The 23,078-nt window shown below is 64.2% G+C and overlaps 2 protein-coding genes across 3 annotated transcripts; one reads left to right on the top strand and one right to left on the bottom strand.

Moving 5' to 3' along the window:
• Window positions 5,125–7,976, top strand: SIGIRR (single Ig and TIR domain containing; the record flags this gene model as incomplete). The annotated part of the gene is given in 8 exon segments (NM_001315689.1): window positions 5,125–5,323; window positions 5,775–5,908; window positions 6,005–6,145; window positions 6,517–6,660; window positions 6,791–6,893; window positions 6,958–7,108; window positions 7,322–7,511; window positions 7,813–7,976. Coding segments are annotated over 8 exon segments (1,226 nt in total), but the record flags the coding sequence as incomplete, so codon positions are not given.
• PKP3 (plakophilin 3) lies at window positions 8,905–17,429 on the bottom strand. 2 transcript variants are annotated; one of them, XM_013987650.2, is made up of 14 exons: window positions 17,299–17,429; window positions 15,637–15,832; window positions 13,496–13,575; window positions 12,731–13,359; window positions 12,519–12,642; window positions 12,068–12,272; window positions 11,560–11,734; window positions 11,017–11,134; window positions 10,766–10,936; window positions 10,505–10,690; window positions 9,988–10,141; window positions 9,640–9,832; window positions 9,475–9,562; window positions 8,905–9,286 (listed from the first exon to the last, which is right to left on the bottom strand). In XM_013987650.2, exons 1-14 carry the CDS (start codon window positions 17,377–17,379, stop codon window positions 9,251–9,253), a joined length of 2,436 nt encoding a protein of 811 aa, XP_013843104.1. In that variant the 5' UTR covers window positions 17,380–17,429; the 3' UTR covers window positions 8,905–9,250. The 2 variants fall into 2 exon arrangements, with proteins under 2 accessions (XP_013843104.1, XP_003354462.1); XM_003354414.4 differs by lacking the exon at window positions 17,299–17,429 and having other exon boundaries at window positions 15,637–15,981.

Raw genomic sequence — 23,078 nt, 5'->3', positions numbered from 1 at the left:
CAATCGCGGCCCCTACCCGCGGAGGTGAGTGGAGATCGACTGCTCTTGGGAGCCAGGACCAGGCCTGGAGTTTGGGGGGGCCGAGGTGTCCCTTGCCCCGAGGGGCCTCTGGGCCGTGGTGGCTGCGGTTCCGAGAGTAGTGCCCGGGAGCCCGGCCAGCCGCCTGCGTCCCAGCCCCGTGGCCCTTGTCCGGGCGTGGGTTGCTCTTCCCGCTCCGCCGGACGTGGCCAGAGGCCTCCTCGTGGCTGCTGCCCAGGAGGGAGAAGAGGGGCGCCGAGGCGCGCGAGGACCCCCATCGCCGCCCCAAAGTCGGATCCCAGGCCTGAGGCTTCCCGGGGCGCCGGGAGAGGGCAGAAAAACCAGCTGGTACCGCTGCGCACCGGTCTCCAGGCGGAGCTCCGCCGCCCGCGCGCGCCCCCGCCGTCCGCGCGCGCCCCCGCCTTCCGCAGCGCTGCGCTCCCCGCCCCCGCCCCGCCTGCTCACCGCACCTGCAGGGTGGCGACTACTAAGGCCGGTCCACCCCTCCGGGAAGGCGGGGCACGGGTGTGGGATGTGTGGCGGGGAGCCGCCGCCGTGTGGGCCCGGGACAGTACGAAGGAGCCTCCGGGCTTGCTGAGCCACAGACTGCGGTGCCCGCTCTTTCCTTCAGGGGACCGTCCGGGGCTGCGCCTCCCAGACGAGGGGCTGGGGGTGCTGAGCAGCGAGCCAGACAGCAGGGCGGGGGAACAGGGAGCGGGCGCCGGCCTGCGGCGTGGGGACTGCAGCCCGTCCCGCGCCGCGGGAACCGGGGCACCGGTGTGAGGCCTGAGGGCAGGAGGAGCCGTGGCTTTCTAGGAACCACGCGGCGCGCGGCCGAGGGTGGTGGGCAGTGCAGGGGGCGGGCTTGGGCTCCTAAGGGCTGTTCTCGAGAGCGCCTGAGGCGAGTGGGGTTTTGCTGTCTTTGGGGAGTGAGCCTGGGGACCGAAGAGGGCAGGGGTGGACGTCAGCCAAAGGAGCGGGGCACCCAGCTCTGGCTGTCAGATAGGGGACGGATGGGCCCGCAGAGCCACGGACAGACCTGCCGAAGCTTTGAGAGGCAGCCCGGTTAGCTGGGGAGCCCAGGGAGAGCCTAGCCCTTTGCCTCCTGCCTGGCTGCTCCTGGGAGGTCACTGACTGCTGGAGGCCATTAGCCTGTGCCTCAGGTGCTTATGCTGCCTACTCAGCCCCAGGGCCCCCTGGGGGCCCTGGCTTGAGGGCTGCTACTAGGTCCCACCTACATCCAGGAAGCTGAGGCTCCTTGGCGGAGAGGTGCACTTCCTCCTGTGCTATGGGGTCCTGAGCCCAAGATGCACCATCACCCAAGGTCTTGAAGGCCTCAGGGAGGTCTGAGCAGGGGGGCTTGGCACAGGGTCAGGTCGAGGCTGTGGGAAAGCTGATGCTGCACCGAGGATGCTCCACTGGAAGGCTCTGCCCCCGTGCGGGTGAGAGCAGGGACAGGGGATGACGGGGACCCCTGCCTGATTTCTGACCAGAGCCCTGAGTCCCAGGACAGTCTGTGGGTCTGTGATGCCCCCGCCCCGCCCCCCCCCAGCTCCGAATGGGGACCTGCTGTTGAGGGCGTCTGTCTGCTTCTTTAGCTAGAAAAGGGGGCACAGCTCTCCCATCCCCGCCTGAAACTAAGGTCCACATGATCCCCCAGCCCCTGGTACCTGCTCACTGTTTGGGGGCTACACCTGGGAGGTGGACGGGGAGGGAGGCAAAGAGCCCTGCTCAAGGCCCCGGTGCTGTGAGCATTCCCACAGGAACCCTGTCACCCCTGCAGGTCAGAGTCAGAGCTACATCGGGGCTGCCCACTGGGACGGGGGCATCGCTGCATGGAGACTCCCCACTCTCCTGGGGGTTGGGACTGTAGGGGGCATCCAGGAAGCAGGCCAGACTACCCAGCTCCTTGTGAGTGTGCAGGACGGCCCTGACTGGGGGTCTGCTTGCCAGGACCCCCAATTAGCACCATGGACCCCAGGCCTTGGGCACCCTCCCCCCACCTTCCAGGCCATGGGAAGGGAAGGACGGTGCCTGGGCTGGACTGGGGCGGGCCCCAGAGGAAGGAGCTGCTTGACTCAGAGTTACAGGAAGAGTGGGGCAGGCGGGGCTGGGGGGGAGAACCACCAACTGCCCGCCGCGGAGGAGGGTGGGTGCCTGGGTGGGGTTTAGGCTTAGGAGAGGATGTGACTGCAAAGCCAGGAAGCTACGGGGAAAGTTCTGATTAAACACACAAACAAAAGTCAGGTCCTCACCGTGCTTGGCAATGCGTCCGGGGCAGCCGTGGCGCTTCGGACCAGGCGGGGGGCCCAGCTGAGCAAAGACTTTGCTCCCAAGCCCACGTCAATGACCTCAGTGGCCGACATCCCCTCCTCAGGAGGAAAGAGCTGGAACCAGGTGACTTTGTGCCCTCCCTCCCACGGTGGCCTTGTTGCTCCGCGTGAGCCTGTGTCCTCGTCCTCCGTTGCTTTTCCCAGCCTGAGGCCTGTCCTCAAAATCAGGCCTGGCTGAGGGGAGGCCCGCAAAACATGCGGCACGTGTGTGTGTGTGTGTGTGTGTGTGTGTGTGTGTGCGCGCGCGCACGTGTGCCTGGGAGAGAGCAAGGGGTGACGGTGGCCAAGCAGGGGGTGAGGGGCAGTGTGCCTGGTGCGGGGTGTGTACAGGTGCTCACAGCCATGTGTCCTGTGGGAGCTTTTGCAGGTGTGTGCTGTGCGTGCCAGGTGTGTGGACCACCGGAGCAGGAAGTGTGGGGAGTGTGCACAGGGACTGAGAGCTTAGTGCAGGCAGGGGTGGGGTGTGCAGGGGTGGGTGTACAACATGCCAACTGGACAGAGGGAGGGTTGCAGGGGAAATGGCAGGGGGCTGTGTGCGTGTGAGGGTGACAGGTGTGCAAAGGAGATTGCAGGGGAGGGTGTGCAGGGACACCCCTGTCACCTGGCCATGCGGCTTGGCCTTAACTTCCAGGAGGGTCCAGGGGATGGCAGTCTTCTGAGCTCGGGGGGCGAAGGGGCTGCTGCACGAGTTGCCCTGGGACCTGCTGGGCTGGGGGCACCTCCTTCTGGGTGAGGGGGATGAGCTTCCTGGTCTTCCACGGCCCCCAGGGGGCTGGTTCTCCCGCTTCGAGGACCTTCCCAGGCATGCCCTCCATCCTAAGGGCTTCTGGAAGGACCCTCTGCATTGGTCCCATGGGAATGAGCCTGATGCTCCACCAATTTCTGAGGAAGTTCCAGCCACGCCAGGGGCTTCCAGGTCCACAGTGGGTCACTCATGCAGAAGGAATTGGGGGCAGGTTGAGACTCATCCCTGCACAGCCTTAGGGGCCCCGTGGGTGGAAGGACAGCCTGAAGGAGGCAGGGCCCCGGTGTGTCCCCTTAGCAGGGCGGGAGGGAGTGGAGTAGATGCCCAGTAAAAACCCACTGGACTAGTGGGGGGACCTGGTGCGGGGGGGATGTGCCCCAGGTCCGGCTGCAAGGAGGCTGGTGTCCTCGATGGCTCTGGCCCTGGGGCTTCACAGGCCCTCCTTTGGCCCAGGTCACTGTAGAACTTTTGGTGTCTAGAGGTGGGTGTGGCTGCTGCCAGTCTGGCTGGGAGCACCCCAGACCCCCATAGGAGAGAAGGGTCACCTCCGGGCGGGTGGGGGCTTCCTGTGGAGAACTAGACAGATAACGTGGATGAAAGTCTCTGGGTTTGAAGATGACAAGGAGTGGGGGTACCAGCCCAGGATCCAGGAGGGCTCCCCTGAGACCAGGCCTGGCTCTGATGCTCCTCCCGTCTCAAGGTCAGCCTCCAGTGCTGTGTTTGTATGCATATGTGCACTGGGCCTGAGTCCAAAACAAGCCCAGGCACATGAGAGGGGTGCCAGGGGCACTGTCCCACCCTGAGCTGTCACAGTGGCTCCAGGGCAGATGAAGTTCAGCCTGTGGGCCCCTCCCTGGGCATGGCCGGTGCGAGGTGGTGCCCTTGTGTGAGGTGCCTGGGGCTGTGCTGGTGCCTGGGGCGCTGCCACTTCCACGAGGCAGCCAGTGCAGAGGCAGAGCTTTGGTGGCCAAAGTTACACGTTAACTCATCCTGTTCTTGTTTAACTTGCTCCTGGGGATGGCAGCAGCCTCTGACCTGACTTGGAGCCCTGACTGACCAGTCACAGGGACAGAGTGAGTCCTGCCCAGCCCTTGGGGGATCAGTCTGCTCAGCCAAGGAGGAGCCCGTGGAGCTGTGGGTGGCACCAGTGTCCAGCCTGCCTCGAGGAGGCCCCGCCAGAACATGGCAGGTAGACGGTCAGAGAGGGACGGGCACGGGCTCCCCCCCCCGCTCTTGCCCCTCACCCTGCTCCATGCTACCCTGCTGCCTCTCTCTCGAGGCCTGAGGGCCTGAGCCCAAGGCTAGGATGGGCCCTGAAGGCTTCCCTGCCCAAGGCCCCTAGACCAGGCTTGTGGGGGCCGTAAAGCCCAGGAGACCAGGGGCGGGCTCTGGCGGAGGCTGCTGGGCTGCTAGGAGACCACGCTGCCACGATGAGGGTGGTCTTCTCTGACCGCCCCCCAGAACTGAGCACTCTTAAAGGGGAGATGAAGGTGAGAAAGTCAAGATCTCAGGAGGTGAGAAGCCTTTGCCTATGGCCAGGTGAGGGTCCCGAAACCCCAAGTCTCCATGCCACGTAGAAGGTGCTGGCACACCCAACCTGAGTCCCCCAACCCACCGGTGTCCACATCCGCTCTAGCTCCCCCAGGAGAGGGGCCGGCGCCTAGGCATCTCTGCAGTGGGCACACAGGAAGTGTGGGGGCTGACGTCCTGGGTGGACAGGCAGCTAGGTGGGCCCTGCTGGGCTAGGATGGAACAGGTCGGCTCAGCTTTGACTTTGGCCACTGCTGTCCAGGCTAGCATCCTCTCTGATGATGGGGCGGGCAGAACGTGTAAGAACCAGCCTCTGCTGGGGGACGATGTGCCAAGTGCCAGGCCCCGTCCCTCATGGGACCCGTGGACAGACATGGCATGGCTTCCAGGCAGCACACGCCGCTGATCATCTTGGCTTTTTCTGGCCCCCAGAGCATCTGTGGACAGCAGGAGGCTGGCAGCGTGGGCACGGCTAACCACTGGGTCCTCTTTCTGTAGGAGTCTGCGACAGGGCCCTTGACTTCCTCTCCCCATCTGGAAACCAGGTCCTGGGGCCTGCCCTGGGCAGTGCGGTCACTCTGAACTGCACAGCCTCGGTGGTCTCTGGGCCCCACTGCCCCCTGCCCTCAGTCCAGTGGCTGAAAGACGGGCTGCCGCTGGGGAATGGAAGCCACCATGACCTCCATGAAGACTCCTGGTAAGAGATGAGGGTGTCCACACTGGATATACCCATGGCCAGTGGCTTCTCTGACCAGCAGCCTGGTATAGAGCCACCTGGACATGGGCTAGGGAGTGACCGTCCAGACATGACATGGGCGGAGTGCCACCCTGGATGCAGCTAAGAGGCAGTGACTGCAGGTGGAGACAGCCCCTGTAGACACTTTGTAGTTTGCCCAGGGCATAAGTGCCAGCAGAGTCCTACAGCCTGAATTATGAATTAACCTCAGGTCAAGCCTGGGCTCTGAGAACCCCCAGGACTCAGACCCAGGATTAAGGCGACTGTCCCCAAACAGATCCATGCCCCCTTTTCCCTTAGCTCATAGCCCAAGGTCTGCCCAGGAAGCCCCAATCTGCAGCCTTTTTGGGCAAGTCCCAGACAAGTGGGGCTCTGGGGCCCCAGGTGAAGGGGTGTGGCCTGGTCTCTCCAGGGTCAAGGCCAACTGGTCAGAGGTGCTTGTGTCCAGTGTCCTGGGGGTCAACCTGACCAGTACTGAGGACTTTGGGACCTTCACCTGCTCCATCCAGAATGTCAGCTCCTCCTCCTTCATTCTCCGGAGAGCTGGTGAGAGGGTCCACTGGGGTCAAGGGTAGGAGGGAGGCTTGGGGAGCCTTTAGGCTTGGAGGGTGCTGGGGTGGCTGACTGCAGCTCTGTCCCCAGGTCTGGCTGGACATGTGGCCACAGTGCTGGCCTCAGTCATGGTCCTGCTGGCCCTGCTCCTGGCAGCGCTGCTGTATGTGAAGTGTCGGCTCAATGTACTGCTGTGGTACCAGGACAAGTATGGGGAGGTGGAGATGAATGGTGCGCGGGCCCGGATGGACCGGGAGGGACGCTCAGCCACCCGGCCTCTCTAGGCTCAGCTGTGGGGGCTTTTCTGGAGGTGGGGTGAGGAGGCATTCTTCCCTGGCGGGCACCCAGTCCAGGAAAGGGGTGTCTCCGTGCAGCCCAGGAGGGCCCTGGGCGGGCAGAAAAGGAACCATATGCTGATCCCAGGGCTCCACTCAGAATCCTGTGCTGAGGAGGGGTCCAGGCAGGGCCTGGGGCTGGAATCTGCTGGGTCTGCGTCTCGGGGGTGGCCTGGCCCCTGTGGCACAGGGGAGAGGGTTGCGGGACGCCGAGGGTGGCGGGTCCTGGCCTGGAAAGCCGCCGCGCTGACCCGCCGCCGTCCACAGACGGAAAGCTCTACGACGCCTACGTCTCCTACAGCGACAGCCCGGAGGACCGGAAGTTCGTGAACTTCATCCTGAAGCCGCAGCTGGAGCGGCGTCGGGGCTACAAACTCTTTCTGGACGACCGCGACCTCTTGCCGCGCGCAGGTACCGCGGCGCCCCGCCCGTTTCCCCTCGGGCCCCGCCCCGTCTCGCCCCGCTTCCGGCCCAGGCTCCGCCCCGCCCCGCCCCCGTCTCAGGCTGGGCCCCGCCCCCGCCGACGCCCGCGTTCCCGCAGAGCCGTCCGCCGACCTCCTGGTGAACCTGAGCCGCTGCCGGCGCCTCGTCGTGGTGCTGTCGGACGCCTTCCTGGGCCGGGCCTGGTGCAGCCACAGCTTCCGGTGGGTTCCGTGCGGGGCTGGGTGGAACCCAGCCGCGCCCCCGCTGACGGTGCCACCCTCGCAGGGAGGGCCTGTGCCGGCTGCTGGAGCTCACGCGCAGACCCATCTTCATCACCTTCGAGGGCCAGCGACGCGATCCCGCTCATCCCGCGCTCCGCCTGCTGCGTCAGCACCGCCACCTGGTGACCCTGCTGCTCTGGAGGCCGGGTTCCGTGGTGCGGAGGGGGGGCCGGGGGGCTCGTGGAGGAGACCCCGGGGGTGGGGGTTCCACGGCCAGGTGCCCAGAAGAGAGGGCCTCCTTGGAGGTCCCTGGAGCCAGGTGAACGCTCGCTGCAGAGTGTGCTCTTTGAGGCCAAGGAGGCTGGGGCTTTGTGTGTTGGCACCCCCCACACCCCATGTGTTGCTAACTTCCACATTCTGGTCTCCAGACACCTTCCTCCGATTTTTGGAAAGAGCTACAGCTGGCGCTGCCACGGAAGGTGCAGTACAGAGCCATGGAGGGAGACCCCCAGACCCGGCTGCAGGATGACAAGGACCCTATGCTGATCGTGGGGGGCCGAGGCCCTGAGGGTCGGACCCTGGACCCGGAGCTGGATCCTGACCCTGAGGGGGACCTGGGTATGCCCACTGGCCCCACCCCTGGCCCTGAAAACCTCAGACTGGGTTGGAGGGAGGCTGCATAGGTGGAAGAGCCACAGAAGGGGCCCAGGTGGCGGGGACTGCTCCCTGAAGCCCATGGATGGGCTTAACCCCTAGCATCTCCCTTCACTCTTCCCATGGAGGTGGTCAGGCCCAGGGCCTGCCTAGGAACCTCCTGGGCCTCAAATGCCACCATGCAGGAGGGGCAGCGGGGAGTGACCCTGGCAGAGGGCAGGCTCTGGGCAGCCCAGCCTCAGGCCTGGTGGTGCCCCCTCTGCAGGTGTGCGAGGGCCCGTCTTTGGGGAGCCAGCAGTTCCATCACATGCAAGTGGGGTCTCGCTCGGAGAAGGCCGTGGCAGTGAAGTGGATGTCTCGGACCTGGGCTCCCGAAACTACAGTGCCCGCACGGATTTCTATTGCCTGGTGTCAGAAGATGACGTGTAGCCTCTGCCCAATGGAGCAGCAGGATCGCTGGGGACAGCTGGGGGCAGGGCTGGGTTTTTCCCCCCACTCAGCAGGACCACAGTCCCTGGGTACCTGTGGCCTGGGACCTTGGGGAAAGGGAGTGGCCCTGGAAACCCTCCCTGTGCCAGAAATAAAGTCCTTCTGAATCCCGCCCGAGTCTAAGGGGGCAGGCCGGGTCCTGGGCAGAACGCCCCCACTTCCATCTCAGTCCCTCCAGGGCCCTGGACCTCGCCTTTTCTCACCCCATGGCCACTAGTTGCTAAATCTGACCGTCCGCTTAAACCCACCCCTCCCTGTCCTCCGTCCTGATCCAGCTCAAGCACGTCCCTTGCAGTGGCCTCCTTGGGTCTCCCTGCTTGGGGGTGTGACTGTCCCCAGTCCCCCTCTGATCCAGGCATACCTGGGGGGGGGGCAGCCCCCTTAGAGACTTCAGGTAGGAGTCTTTTGGTGTAAAAATATCACTGGGAGCTTTCCAATCAAGTCGCCTGGCTCGGTGAGCAGGAGAGGGGTTCCAGAACCTCCTGGATCCCAAGCCTCAAACAGACAGCATGAGTATACCTGTCAGGGCACCCCAGGCCCAGGAAGGTGGGGCAGAGAGGTGCTGCGGGCACCTCCCACACAAGCAGCACAGCAGGGCAGCACCAGCCAGTAGTGGTCACAGCTGCCCCAGGAGTGGTCATCCCTCTGTTGTGTCTGGGCCACACTTGGCTTGAAGCTCTCTCTCGGCCAGCTCTCCTGCTGCTGGACACTCTCTCCTCCCTGGACTGGGTCCCCTGACCTGGAGAGGCCTGCGTCTGGGCCTAATGGGGAGTGCCCTCAGGGGCAGGCATGACTATGCTTGGGACCACTGCCGAGTCCTTGGATCCGACCCCCACATCTGACCAATGGAAGCGGGTGGAGCTGTGGCTGCTGTGTTCACGGCCACCTTTATTCCCAGTGCTGGCTGTCCCAAGGCACTGCTGGGCCACAGCCAGCCCCACCTCTGCCAGTGTGACCTGGCCACCATCCCACGCATCAGAGCATCCTCAAGCCCTGCCCCACTCCCTGCCCTGCAAAAGCCAAGTCCCCAGCCACAAGCCCTTGTCCCCTCCCCATGGCCCAGGCCTTCAAGCTGCACGTGGATGGGGCTCCAGCGAGAGGCCCCTGGGCCGTCGTCAACCTTCTCCTCCAGGCTGGCTGGCGAGCAGCCCTGAGCGAGCCCTCCCTTGGAGGCTGGGTCACATCGCATTCCCCTTCTCCAGGGACGGCCTCGCCTACGGGCCCAGGAAGTCCTCCTTGCGGTAGCCCTTCTGCAGTGGAGAGGGGACCCAGAGTCAGGGCACCAGCTGCCCTGTACCCCGCCCTCCCCGGGGTGCTGGAAGTGGGCTCCGGGTCTCCCCGGGTCTCCAGCGCCACACAGGTTTCCGTGTCCCTCCCTGCCGTCCTGTGTCCACGGCCCACACGCCTGGCCTGGCCTGCCCTGGGTCCCAGAACATACCGCCCGGAAGTCCCGGTGGAGCTTGCTGTACTGCCACAGGTTGGCCAAGAGGCTAGAAGCCGCCCGGGAGGACTTCTCACTGTCGGGGCTGCGGGCAGGAGGCAGGGGTCAGCAGGGTGACCCGCGCTGCCAGAGCGGGGGCGGGCTGAGGGCCTGGGCCTTTACCTGTCCTGCTTCTTCTTGATGAAGACCAGCTTGCGGAGCCCGTCGAAGTAGAGCAGGTCTCGGGCGGCCACAGGACTGGCCACCACCAGGTTGTTGAGGACGGCTATGATGTTCACCAGGACGTCGGCCGGGGGGGACTTCTCACCCACGCTGCCGGGCAGCTTCTCGATCAGGTGACTCACCACTTTGGTGGCTGCCAGAAGGGGGGGGAGGTCAGTCCCCTCCGTCCCCTGCTCCCCCAGGGAGCTGGCATGCCTGTCTGTCCAGGGGCTGCAGCGGCCCAAAGCCCGCCGGAGGGGAGCAGCCCGTGGACAGGCAGAGCCCAGGCTCTGGGCCGGGCGGACTCACACATCTCATCCTTGTTCCTGGCGTTCCGGGACAGGTTTCGGATGAGGCCGGTCAGGGAGCGCAGCTGGTGGTGGTCGGCGGTCCGAACTCGGTCCAGCAGCGGGTTCAGGATGCGCTCCTGCTCCAGAGCCAGCCGGCTCAACACGCCCGCCCACTGCAGGCGGAGAGAGGCTGGCGACTCAGGTGCTGGCGCCCCTCCTGGCCCCGACCGCCCGCCGGCACCGCCCTTCAATCCAGCGCAGAACCTAAATCCGCCCAGGCCCCTGAGGCCCGCCCTGCTTGGGCCGCGGACCTCTCCCTCCCGGGGCCGCTCGGCGGCCGCGCGGGCTCCGCGGGAGGCGGGGCGCGCACCCCGGGCCGCGCCTGCGCACCTGCCTTCCTCCCCCCCCTGCTCCGAAGTTCTGGCTCCCCCGTCGGCCGGCGAAGGCCGAGAGAGCCGGGCTCCCGTCCCGACCCCGGTGTACGCCTCGCGTCCCCAGCGCGCAGCCAGAACGCCAGCGGGGCCCCGCGGCCTCACCCTGCGGTCGCCCGCGGTGATGTTCTGCAGCGCCCCGGCGGCCGCCTCCGTAGTGTGCCGGTTGAGCTCACAGCGCTGCAGCAGCCGGTTGTACAGCCCCACGACCTGCGGGCTCCACAGCCACTCGAGCCCCTTGGGGTCTTTAGACACCTCGGCAAAGGTGAGCGCGTCGGCCGCGAGGGGCAGCTGGGCAGGAGGGCGCAGAGGGTCAGCCAGGCTCGGCCGGGCCCCCTGCCCCCACCCGCCCAGGTCCGCGCCCACCTCTCGGAGCCGCCGGCTCTGTGGCGTGAAGCAGCCCACCACCTCGCCCGGCGGCGCCCCCGCCGTGTCCCGGCGGCCCCTGCCTTCCAGCCGCTGCAGGGCCGATGGCGGCATCTCATCGTACAGGCGGTAGGACAGGTTCCTGAGCACGCACACCGCGTTCTCCACGCTCTGCGGAGGGTGGACCGCGGTCAGAGCAGGTGGGACCCCCTTGCCCCCCGCCCCCCACCCGGGCACTGGCCGACCCTCACCTTGTCCTCACACTTGCCCACGTCCAGGGCATGGTGGATGTAGGTGACCAGGGCGTCCACTAGCCCGTGGCACTCGCGCATCTTCTGGCGAGTGGCCTGGGACGCTGAGCTGAGGTTCCTGTGGATGGAGGCAGATCAGAGGTTCCCACGGAGCCCACCCCACAGGAACCCAAACCCAAGGGCTGAGAAGCTAAGCGCTGACCCCCTCCTCCCCCAGGGCTGGGTCCACCCCTTGGCACTTCCTGCTCCTTGTCCCTACTGGGGACCAGCCCTGGCTCCGCCGCGTACCCATCCCCCATCCGCTCCTCAAGTCGGGGGTGGGGGCAGGGGCAGGGATGTTAGCACTGTCAGATCAAGTCCCCAATACTGCGATGCCTGAGCCTGCAGCCTCCAGAATCTGTTGACATCTGACTGGCGACCACACCTGGCAGTCAGCACCTCTGCCTGACTCTCTCCCCTTCCCCAGGCCGGCTGGCTGCCTCTGCCTTGCCATTCAGACCTCAGCTCCACGTGATGCTCCCTGGGCCTCCCCTGCCCCCTCACCTGAGGAAGCCTGTGGCATTGTAGAAGATCTCGGCCTCGGAGGCATTCTGCTGGATGAGGGGTGGCCCTCCAGCCCCCGAGAGTGGGCTCAGTACCAAGTCTGTGAGCTGCTCCAGGGTGTCTCGGGCCAGGCGGTCCTTCAGGTGGTCACTGGAGGACAAGTTCCACAAAATCCCTGTGGCAGGTGGGCCGAGGCCATGGTCAGGACAGCCCACCAGCCCCTTCTGGGCCGTCCAGGGGTGGTGGGGAGGAGGCTCTTAACCTGTCCCAGGGCCCCACCTGGCTTTGAGCCTCACACAAGAGCCTCGCTGGGGAGAGCCTGAGTGTGACCGTAGGGTCACGGGGCTGCAACAAAGCGGAGGACAAGGCTTGGGGACGTGGGGCCTGTGGCTGGAGGCTGGCTCCAGGTAGACATATGCCACAGGAAGCACTGGAGGCTGAGGACCGAGGCCCAGGACCAAGGGAAGGGCGGCAAGAGGAAGGGGCGGCTGCCGGGGACCAGGACCACCTGTGACGTTCTTGCGCAGCTCGTCGTCCTGCTCACGCAGGGTCCGCAGCAGCTCGAAGATGCCATTCTCTTCCACCAGGGCCAGCTTATTGTCTGCATTGTCGTAGACAAGGTTGCGCATGGCGCCTGTGGCATGGCGCTGCACCTCCTGGTTGGCATGGTTGAAGAGCTTCACCAGCCGAGGCACAGCCTGAAGGCTGCGGGCCTGTGGGCACAGGCATGCAGGTGTTAGCTCAGGTGCACACACGGTATAGGTGTGTGTAGACGTGTGCAGGCAGATACAGGTGGGTGCAGACGTGTGCGGGTCACCCCCCCTGCCTCTCTGCTGCTGAGTAAGCTCTGGGCAGGATGGGGTCTGCGCAGTCAACTTGGGGATGAGGGAGGGATGGTCAGGGACCAGAGAACAGTGGGAGAAGTGGGGGCCAGTGAGGGAGTCAGCAGGGGTGGTCACCTGCTTCTTGGCTGCTGCGTCGCTGTAGCACTTGTGCTGGATGTAGGCTGCTCCCAGCACCTGCAGGTTGGGATCTGAGGCCATGAGGTATTTGACTGCTGAGGGCAAGTCCATGTCGTCAAAGCTGCAGAGACAGGAGATGGGGCAGGCTGACCCCAGGAACGCGCCAGGGTCGGGGCAGAAGCCCCCTCCCTGAGCCAAGCCCGGCTTACCCGCTGCTAAGCCTCTGCAGGGTGCGGCGGCCACCATAGCTGTCCAGCCCACGCAGGTCCGGCAGGTGGCCCGAGTCAGCCAGGCTGAGGCTGAGGCTGCGCACCGATGGTGCCCGGTTCATGGGCTCCAGGACACCCCCTGGTGCTCCCCCAGCTCCCCCACGGCTGCGGTGGCTACTCTGGAACCTCTGCAGTGTCCGCATGGCCGGGGCACGGATGGTCCGGCTGGGCGGCCCCTCAGCAGCCTCTGGCCAGTCCAGGCCCGCTCGGCCAGAACTCGAGCTGGCCTGGCGCTCATAGGCAAAGGCCCGGTAGGCGGAGGCGGCGGCCGGCTCCAGCTGCTCAGACAGCACGCTGCAGCGGTCGTCTGGGCCGCCGGCCCCCAGCCTCAGCGAGCGCAGGGACAGGGTGTCGTAATCCATCCGGCTGCCCACCCCACCGCGCTCGTGGAAGGACACGGGCCGGGTGGGCATGGGGGCAGCGGGCTGGACACCTCCGTACCCTGCAGCGCCAAAGGCACTGCCCCCATTGTGGGCTGAGCTCAGCCTCCGGCTGGAGCTCAGATCCACAGCTGAGCGTGAGGACCAGGAGGCAGGGCTGTAGGTGGGCTTGGCGATGGGCCGGAAGGTCTGTGGGGCAGTAAGGAGGGCAGCTGAGGGCGCGCTTGGGTTCACCTGGTGCCCGTCTCCTCTTCTGACCCGAGCCCCAAGCCTCCCCCAGAACCCCCCTCACAAGACCCTCTGGGCTGGAGAGGGTGTCACTTACTGAGGTGGTGTCCCCACTCAGGCCCTGGGAACGTGAGCTGAAGCCAGCCTGCAAGGTGTGGTACTGAGCCCGGGACCCACCTGCGGACAGGGATAGCGGTGCCTGGCTGGGCCGATGGCAAAGCGCTGGCCTCCTGCCTCCCCTCTGGCCCTGAGACTCGGCGGGGAGGCCAGTGGACCCCATTGCCTCATCGCCCTCCCCACAGCCCCCTGCCCTTCCAGCTGTGCCCCTCCCAGCGGGGGACAGAGGCGCTCACCCTGCTGACTTCCCGGCGGCCTGGGGACTGTGCCAGGGACTCTTCTGCCAGCTGCCCAATCCCAGCCAGGGTACAGCGCCTGGCCCCCTCCCCCAGGAAGCCACACTGACCTCCTGTGAGCCTGTCCTGCCCTGTGGCCACACAGAGTGATGCTGCACTCGCTGAGGACAGTGTCCCTGGACCGGTGCCCTGAGGTGCGGTCCCCTGACCCACCTGGCTGAGCCAAGCCTGCCCCTGGCCACATATAGGCCGAGGGCACTGGCGCCAGCCCGACTGCATGGTGAGTGGACAGACGGGTGGGTGGGGGAGGGCAGAGGGGGGAGAGATGGGGGAGGGCAGGCTGGGCCCCCGGAAGGATGAGAGGTGGATTACAGTCGGATCTGTGGGAAGGGGTCTGGGAGGGGGTCGCGACAGTGAAGGACAGCTGGAGAAATGAATATGAGACCGACACAAGGGGGGGACCAGGGTGGTCAGGTGCACAGAAAGAGCTGGAGGGCACCTCCAGAAGAGCCGGGTAAAGGTCAAACCAGGGCAGAGCGGTGGTGGCAGGCTGGGTGGCATCACCTGGTGATGCAGGGGTGAGGTCTTTGGATAGGGAGGGTGTTCCTGGCGGGGGTCAGCCTCTGCAGAGTCCCTGTGGGGCCGCACCTGGAGGGGGACGCATTCCAGCCCCCAAAGGCCAGGGTAGAGTGACTTGGCTGGAGGGAATCAGGGTGGGGGTGAAGGGAAGGGGGCCTTGGCCCCTCCCCCACCTCCGCCCCGGTTGGTCTGGGGGACTCCCCCACCCCAGACCTGCCCTGGTTAATGAGGCTTCTGGGCAGGGGCTATTAACCCTTTGACGCTAGTGAGACTCAGCCTGGGGGGCACGCCCCCAGCCTGAGGACCTTACCCCCACCCCCAAATTATAATCCTCTTTCCCCTAATTGGCAGGGTAGCCAGGGTGGTAATTAACCCCTCCCTGCTCCTTCCTCTACCCCATGACCCTGGGCACCCAACGTGGCCACCAGCAAGCCAGAGGCCCAGGGAGGGAGGACCCAGGCATCCAGGCCCCTGTACTGGTCCTCTTCTGCCCTGACCGGCGACTGGGAAGGGCCGTCTGAACCCCTTGTGAGTCGCCGTGAACATGGCCTTGGTCCCTGACATCCTGGGAGGTTCATCTTACTGCCTAACCTTGATCCCTGCTGCTGAAGCCTAGGACATGGCGTTTCTGGAAGCGCCCTGAGCTCCTTGCCCCTATGGGATCCTTTAAGACCGGTGCCCGCCCGCACCCTCGTACCTGCCCATGTGCACACTGACGCCCACACCAATGGGACCAGGGTCTGCCTGGCCCTGAGGGCCTTCCCACACCCCCTGCTGTCACGGTCACTGTTGCTGGGCCCTCCCCTGCAGGTCCACAGGGAGACCCCGGCCCAGACAGGCTCGTTCTTGTCCAGGAGTCGCAGGCCCTGCCCGTTTCCGTGGGGTGTGCACGGGATGCTAGAGTCTGGGCATCTGTCTCGGTGTGTTTGTGTCTCTGAGACCGCGTGTGAGCCTGTGTTCCGGGTTTGCCGACAGAGATGGGCCTGGCTGGCCTGCCATGTGCCGCTCCTCCCGGGTCCCCGGCAGCGGGGTACGGGGGGCTCAGGACCCAGGGGGCAGGTGGGGCCTGCCCAGGCTGGCAGGGAGGACCCCAGGGACCCTGCCGGGAGGTGGAGGCCTCACCCATGGCTTCTCCCACGCCTGGTGGGGCGGGGCGGGTGACTCAGTGCGGGCAGAGGCCTCGGTGAGTCAGGGAGCGGAGCCCGGAGCGGGCCCCGGCGCGGCCTCTGGCCCTGGCACCACCACACCCACCGGGGCCCCCTCTGCCCACCGCCGCCCAGCGCCCACCCTGCTGCCGTCCGCCTACCTCTGGCCGCCTCGGCCACCCCCTCGGGCTCGGCGGCCCCGTTGTGCCGAGGCTGTTGGCCCAGCTGCAGGAGGCGGGCGCGGACCTGCTCCTGGACACGGGCCGCCCGCCACCGCTCAGCCTCCGGCCCTTCCGCGCCCCGGCGGTCCAGCTGCAGGTCCGAGGGCAGCGCCAGGGAGCACACGCCGGCCTCGGGCTGCAGGGCCGACAGCAGGAAGTTACTGTCCTGCATGGCGGCCGGCTTGCGGGGCTGGGTCCGCCTGGCCTGGGCCCCGTAGCCGCCTCCAGCCGTCTCCGTCCCGTGCGCCCTGTCCCTGAAGTCCCCTCCCCGCTGGCCTCGCCCAGGGCTGGGCTGAGCTCAGCGAGGGGCGGGGACACCTGGCCAGGTGGGAGGGAGGGGCCAGGGCCGCTTAAGGTGGAGTTTGGGCGGAAGAACAGGCCCTGCACGTTCCCCCCTGTTCCCAGACGGGACAGAAGGGGTCTGGGGCCCTTCTTTGTTCCCAGCCTGTAAAGGCCACAGTAGGTTCTTTGGGCCCATTGTCTTGAGGGTCAGGGAGGGGCCAAGGGAGGCCACTGGGGAGCCTGTGGCAGGGTCCGGAGGCTGAGGGCGGGGCTCCCCCTCCCTGGGAGCTGGGGGCTCTAAGGAACTCCAGGGACCAGGCGGCCCCACTGTGAGGCTGGCATGAGGCCTAGGCAGGGTCAAGTGCTAAGGAACAGAGCCGAGGAAGAAGGGCTTGGGGTAGACCTTTAGAGCGGAGGGGCTCTGTGGGGCTCTTGTCCTGGCTCTTGGTGCCCGAGAGACCCCAGAAGCAGGAGGATGAGAGACCCCAGAAGCAGGAGGATGACGGGCCCACCGCAGACCCATGACCCTCCAGACCCCCATCCTCTAGACCCCAGAAGCCAGCCCCAGGCCTCCACCTCTGCAGAGCCCTCCCAAGGCCTCTCTGGCGGCCCTCCCAGGCTCCCACCCCCAGCCTGGGGGTGGGAGGGCCGTTCCCAACACGTGAGTCAGGGTTAGGGGCAGGCGGAGCCGCCCCAGGGGGGTGACTCAGAGGGGCTCTCCTGCCCGCTAGGACGCAGGACCTGGCGTGTGCAGGGAAGAGCCGGGAGTCCGGGCGAGCAGGGTCTAGCAGCATGAGAGCTGAGCAAGGAGTGGGGGCAGGAGCCAGGGAGGAACAGGAGGTGCTGGCCTAGTCGGCTTGCCCCAGAAGCTCTCCCTGGAGCGCCCCGGCAGCTGGACCGGCACGCCCTAAGGCCTCCTGGACCCGTGGGTTCTAGGACCTGCCCCTGGTAGCTGGAGTGGGGTTGAGGGCTGAGCCCAGGAGGGCTGGAGGGGTGGGGGCTGAGTGGCCTCAGGTACCTCCTGGGTGGCCCGTGGTGACTTCCCCCTAACAGGCCCACTCTCCTATGGGAGGCCCTTCTCCTGGGCTCCGGGCCCCTGAAGGCAGGGATGTGGTCCCAGGTGGGAATGGGCGGGGCGGGGGGGGGCAGTGGCCTAGGGGTGAGGTGGGGCTGGGCTCGGGAGACAGCTCTAGGGGTGAGGGCAGTGCTGGGGGGGGGGAAGTCTGTGGCAGGCTGAGGGGAGAGGAGGGTCCCCGGGAAGATCGGGGGAGTCTGGGGTGGAGCTGCCGGGCTGGGGAGGGGTGCAGGCGGGAGACCTACCCTGCTGGTGGTCGGGACACTGCCGGCCCCGGGGCTCAGCCCCGAGGCCACTGCTGCCGGCCGAGGAGTCCTCGGCTGCATCCTGGGCTCAGCGCTGCTGGCGGCCTCGGTGTGGGGCAGGACTGAGGGGCAGAGGGAGGGCGGGCTGGGAACGCCCGCACGCCCAGAGCTCATCAGACCGGTTGCTTTCCTGGGAGACGTGTTTTGTGTGGAAAAATCCCGGGAGACAAGTTGGTGCGGTGCTCAGTCGGCCTGGAGGCGCACGCCTGGCACAGGGGCCTGGGGCCCGCCCTTCGCTCTGAGTCTGCCTGGGCCCAGCTGGCTGGGCAGCAGGACAGGGGAGCCAGAAGGGGGTGGGGGTCTGGAGGGCTGTGGAGAGGCCCCCACAGAGCCGCAGACGGACGCAGGGGGCTTTAGCGGGGTTGGGGCCGCGGGAGGGAGGGTGCCCCTGGGTGCTGAGCAGCCCGCAGCGTCCCAGCGCCAGTTCTGTGGCACGTCCTCATCTTGCCAGGCAGGCCTGCAGGGGTCCCAAGCTGTGGCGAGCCTCCCCGAGCACAGGTGGCCCTCCCACCCCGGAGCTCCTGCCTTTGTGGTGCGGTGTCCAGGAAAAGCCCAGGGCTCCTGGGAGAGCTTCCTCTAACTGCTGCAGAGACTCAGGGACCCGCTGTGGCTCAAACCTGTCCCCACCTCAAGCCCAGAGTCCAGTCCGACCCCTGCGACCAGGCTTCTCCCCGCTCCGTCTGCCCCTGTGGAGCCAGCAGAGAGCACAGGGAGGGTGGAGGGAGGACTTTCTGCCAGAGGGGCAACTGTGGCAGAAGAAAATCCACCCAGGAGCTTACAAAACAGCGGTAGGGACGTCTGTGCAGGCAGGGCCTGGGAATCTGCTGTGGGCCTCTCCGGTTTGAGGATGGGCACCCGAAGCTTCTTGGGGCCTGGAAGGTGGGTGATGCTCTTACCTGGGAGGTGGTGGGTCGCGGGGGGGGGGGTCTGGACTGTACTGGGGAGCCTGAAGGAAGGGCTTTGCGGGCCCAAGGGGCGGGCCAGCATTTACACGGCTCCGACTGACTTAGAGATAGGGAGCCAGGCAGGTGCAGAAGCCTCTGCAAGAGGTGCTGGGGAGCAGGGGCTGGGGGAGGAGGTGCTTTTCTGGGCCAAGGCCAGAGCCGAAGGCAGGGTGGCGGAGGGAGGAGCCCCCAGTGCTGGCTTTGGTGACCTAGGGACCCTCCCTGCAGGGGCTGCCAGGTGTATGCAGGTGGAGCTGGAGGAGGGGCCCAGAGGTGCCATGGGATGCCTGGAGGAGGGCTGTCAAGGGGCAGAAGATGGGGAGAAAAGCTTGAAGACGTAGAGAGCGCAATTATTGTCAAAACCAAATTCAGGCTCTGGCTGGAGCACAGAGAAGTTAAGTAGGTGGCCTGGGGCCACAAAGCCTGCAGGGGTGAAGATGGATAGTCAGCTGGCGCACCAGGTGCGAGAGCACAGCGCATGGCGGGGAGGGGGGACTCCCGGGATGCCTGCGGCTTCCTGTCGGCCAACTTGCGCCCATGCTCCGGAACCTCCCAACATCTGGAGGGCCAGGGCCTGCCTCCTCCATGAAGCCTGCCCTGATCCCTCCGGGGCCAGACATCCTCCTTTGGCCTGGAAGTTCCCCCAGGGGTCTGGGCCCCCCTGCCTCCCTCTCAGCCGGTCAGTGGGTCGGTCGGTCGGTCCACCACTTGTGGGTTCTGAGCTCTCCCCTTGTGCTGGCGCTGCTCCAGGGCCGGTGCGTGACCAGGAAATGCAGCTTCTCCTTCTGGCGTCTGGTGGGACCCAGACACAGCAGCCCACATGCAAGGATGCTGGTTGGGGTGGCTGGGCAGCTGAGAGTCTCTGGACCCTTACTCCTCTGGGGAAGGGTGGGGAGCCTTGCAGAGGTCCCAAACAGGACCCTAAGGGGTGGCTGGAGCTCATGGGTGGGGGCGGAGCACCGGGGATCTTTTGGGAGCTTCAGCGGGGGAGTGACACGTCAGGTTTGTGTTTTAAAAGGACTCAGCCTCTCTGAGGAGAATGAGCCGGTTGAAGGGAGACTGGTGGGGAGGCAGTGGCTGGTCCCCACGGGGCCGGGACCAGGAGATGGCCCCAGGTGGTGGCAGAGTGGAAAGCGGTGCTGAGTCCCCCTCACTGGGGGAGTGAAAGTTCGTGCTTCCTCCCGCAGGAGGCCTGCGCTGCGGTCCTGGAGAAGCACCCCTCAGCGCTCACAGGAAGGGTTTGCCCGTGGCCCCGGGGTGGAGGTGGGGGGTGGGGTGGCTCAAGAGCTGGTTCCCACGTGTCCTTAGTCCTTACAGGAGCCCCAGGAGGCTGAGCTGTGACGGCTCCATTTTGCAGATGGAGACACTCAGGCTCTGCGGGCGAAGGTTCCAGAAGCCCCGAAGCAGGTGTGTGGGGAGAGGTGTCGCCCGAGCAACAGCAGGATGGGAGCCGGCTTGGGGACGGGTACTGGCTGGTGGGGGGCTCTTGGTGGAGCCCCTGCGGTGGGTCTGGGCCACGTCCTCCGTCCTCCGCGGGGGCTCAGAGGGGGGTGTGCCGTGTCCCTTCTCCCCGAGGTTTAGGGCGCGTCTTGAGCCAGGAAGGGTTAGAGCCCTTCCCATCGCTGCCCCAGGGCTCTCACCGTCTTGGTGGGCTCCTGGGTGCCCCGGGCTCTGAGATCGGCCCTTGCCTTTGCTCCAGCTGCTTTCCCTCGGCGGCCCCTGCCCGTGGGACGGTGGGAGCCCGGGGCTGCCCGAGGCCACCCAGGGTCTTTACGTCCTTCGGGGCGGGAGATCCCGGCCTGCGCTTCCGCGGGAACTTTGTGTTGGTCCGCTTTCCCTTGGGCGCGTCCCCTCGTTGCTTGTCTTCCTCCGCATCCGCTGCCCCCTCACGGACCACCTTGGGCTCTGGCCTTTTCCACTTCGTCTTGAGGGCATGTCCCCGACCTGTCTTCTGTGTTCCTGGCTGGATTTTAACAGTGGCTGTTCTTGGTTTTTGAAATTCCTAAAGCAGCTTTTATTTCTGTAAAGGTTTTTTCTCTCACCCATTTTTTCCCCCCAAGTGTTGTCAGATAATCTTAATTTTCCTTTGTTTTCGTCATGGATTTTTTTTTTTTTTTTTTTTTTTTTTTGTCTTTTGTCTTTTTGTCTTTTTGTTGTTGTTCTTGGACCGCTCCCGCGGCATATGGAGGTTCCCAGGGTAGGGGTTGAATCGGAGCTGTAGCCACCGGCCTACGCCAGAGCCACAGCAACGCAGGATCTGAGCCGCGTCTGCAACCTACACCACAGCTCACAGCAACACCGGATTGTTAACCCACTGAGCAAGGGCAGGGACCGAACCCGCAACCTCATGGTTCCTAGTCGGATTCGTTAACCACTGCGCCACGACGGGAACTCCCGTCATGGATTTTTTAAAAGAAGACTTTCTTTTTTAGAGCAGTTTTCGGCTCACAGCAAAATTGAGAGCGGGGTACAGAGAGTTCCCCTCCAGCCCCCGCCCCGACGCGCGCGGCCTCCCCCAGTGACCACACCAGGTGGTACCTTTGTCACAGCTGATGACCCTGCATGGACAGGTCATCGTCACCCCTGGTTTACATCAAGGTTCGCTCTTGGTGCTGGACATTCTGCAGGTTTGGACAAACTGACAATGACACATGTCCAGCGTCATGGTGTCACCTGCGGGGTCCTCACAGCCCTGAGTCCTCCGTGCTCCGCCCGAGGGCCTTCCCTGCCCCCCTCCCCGCTCTGGCAACCACTGAACCCTCTGCCGCCCTGAGCTGCACCTTGGCCGGCCGGCCGGCGTGTCCTCGAGGTGGACCCCTGCCGCGGCCGCCTTTGCCCTCTCCGTCGGGTGCGGCCGAGGCTCCTCCACGCCTTTTTGCGGCCGGAGAGCGCCTTTCTTTCGGGGGCTGAATGCCGCCCCGTCGTCGTCTGAGTGCCGTCTGTGTGCCATTCATCTGTGGGGGGATGTCGGGGCTGGTTCCCAGTTTTGACACCTGGGAATGAAGCTGCTCTCAGCCTCCCTGGGCAGCGTCTCCGGTGGCCCTGCATTGGCAGCTCTCGGGGCAAATACCAGGGAGCACGAGCGCCGAGCACACGGCGGGAGTATGTTTTTTTTTTTTTAATAATGATTTTTATTTTCCATTATAACTGGTTTACAGTATTCTGTCAATTTTCTGCTGTACAGCGTGGTGACCCAGTTACACATACATGTACAGATTCATCACAAGTGATTAGACATAGTTCCCAGTGCTACACAGCAGGATCTCATTGCCTATCCACTCCAAAGGCTATAGTTTGCATCTATTAACCCCAGACTCCCAGACCATCCCACTCCCTCCCCCTCTCCCTTGGCAACCACAAGTCTATTCTCCAAGTCCATGCTTTTCTTCTCTGTGGAAAGTTTCTTTTGTGCTGTATATTAGATTCCAGGTATAAGTGATATCATATGGTATTTGTCTTTCTCTTTCTTTTTTTTTTTGTCTTTTTGCTATTTCTTGGGCCGCTCCCGTGGCATATGGAGGTTCCCAGGCTAGGGGTTGAATCAGAGCTGTAGCCACCGGCCTACGCCAGAGCCACAGCAATTCGGGATCCGAGCCGAGTCTGCAACCTACACCACAGCTCACGGCAACGCCGGATCGTTAACCCACTGAGCAAGGCCAGGGATCGAACCTGCAACCTCATGGTTCCTAGTCGGATTCGTTAACCACTGCACCACGACGGGAACTCCCTGTCTTTCTCTTTCTGACTTATTTCACTCAGTATGAGAGTCTCTAGTTCCATCCATGTTGCTGCAGATGGCATTATGTTATTCTTTTTTATGGCCGAGTAGTATTCCATTGTGTATATATACACCACAGCTTCCTAGTCCAATCGTCTGTCCATGGACATTTGGGTTGTTTCCATGTCTTGGCTACTGTGAATAGTGCTGCAGTGAACATGCGGGTGCATGTGTCTTTTTCAAGGAAAGTTTTGGCTGGATACATGCCCAAGGGTGGGACTGCTGGGTCATATGGTAGTTCTATGTATACTTTTCTAAGGCACCACCATACTGTTCTCCATAGTGGTTGTACCAGCTTACATTCCCACCAGCAGTGCAGGAGGGTTCCCTTTTCTCCACACCCCCTCCAGCATTTGTTATTTGTAGAATACACCCTCACACTATGCACAAAAATAAACTCAAAATGGCTTAAAGACTTAAATATAAGACAAGACACCAGCAAACTCCTCAAAGAGAACAGAGGCAAAACATTCTCTGACATCAACCTTACGAATGTTTTCTCAGGTCGGTCTCCCAAAGCAACAGAAATAAAAGCAAAAATAAACTGGTGGGACCTTATCAAACTGACAAGCTTTTGCACAGCAAAGGAAACCAAAAAGAAAACAAAAAGACAACTTACAGAACAGGAGAAAATAGTATCAAATGATGCAACTGACAAGGGCCTCTTCTCTAAAATATACAAACAACTTCTACAACTCAACAGCAAAAAAGCCAACAACCCAATAGAAAAGTGGGCAAAAGACCTGAATAGACCTTTTTCCAAAGAAGATATACAGATGGTCAAGAAACACATGAAAAAGTGCTCCACATCAATGATTATTAGAGAAATGCAAATCAAAACTACTGTGAGGTACCACCTCACACCAGTCGGAATGGCCATCATAAATAAGTCCACACGTATGTTTGGTTTTGTAAGAAACCGCCAAGCTGACTCCTAAGTGGCCGCCCGCATCCCCAGGGAAGGATGAGCCGCTGGTGCTGCAGACCCGCCTGGCGTG

Source organism: Sus scrofa, chromosome 2 (genome assembly GCF_000003025.6).
Source record: "Sus scrofa isolate TJ Tabasco breed Duroc chromosome 2, Sscrofa11.1, whole genome shotgun sequence".
Classification (NCBI taxonomy): Eukaryota; Metazoa; Chordata; class Mammalia; order Artiodactyla; family Suidae; genus Sus; species Sus scrofa.
Note: the sequence above shows the minus strand (reverse complement) of the source record. Positions and strands in the feature narration are given on the sequence as shown.

Bases quoted from the DNA above. Each gene is read 5' to 3' on its own strand.
- PKP3 (XM_013987650.2), bottom strand. From the start codon at position 17,379: ATGCAGCCGAGGACTCCTCGGCCGGCAGCAGTGGCCTCGGGGCTGAGC. The intron at 11,135-11,559 runs GTGAGGGGGCAG...CTCCATCCACAG, and splicing joins AATGCCACAGGCTTCCTCAG to GAACCTCAGCTCAGCGTCCC. The intron at 10,142-10,504 runs GTGAGGCCGCGG...CTCCGCCTGCAG, and splicing joins TCACCGCGGGCGACCGCAGG to TGGGCGGGCGTGTTGAGCCG.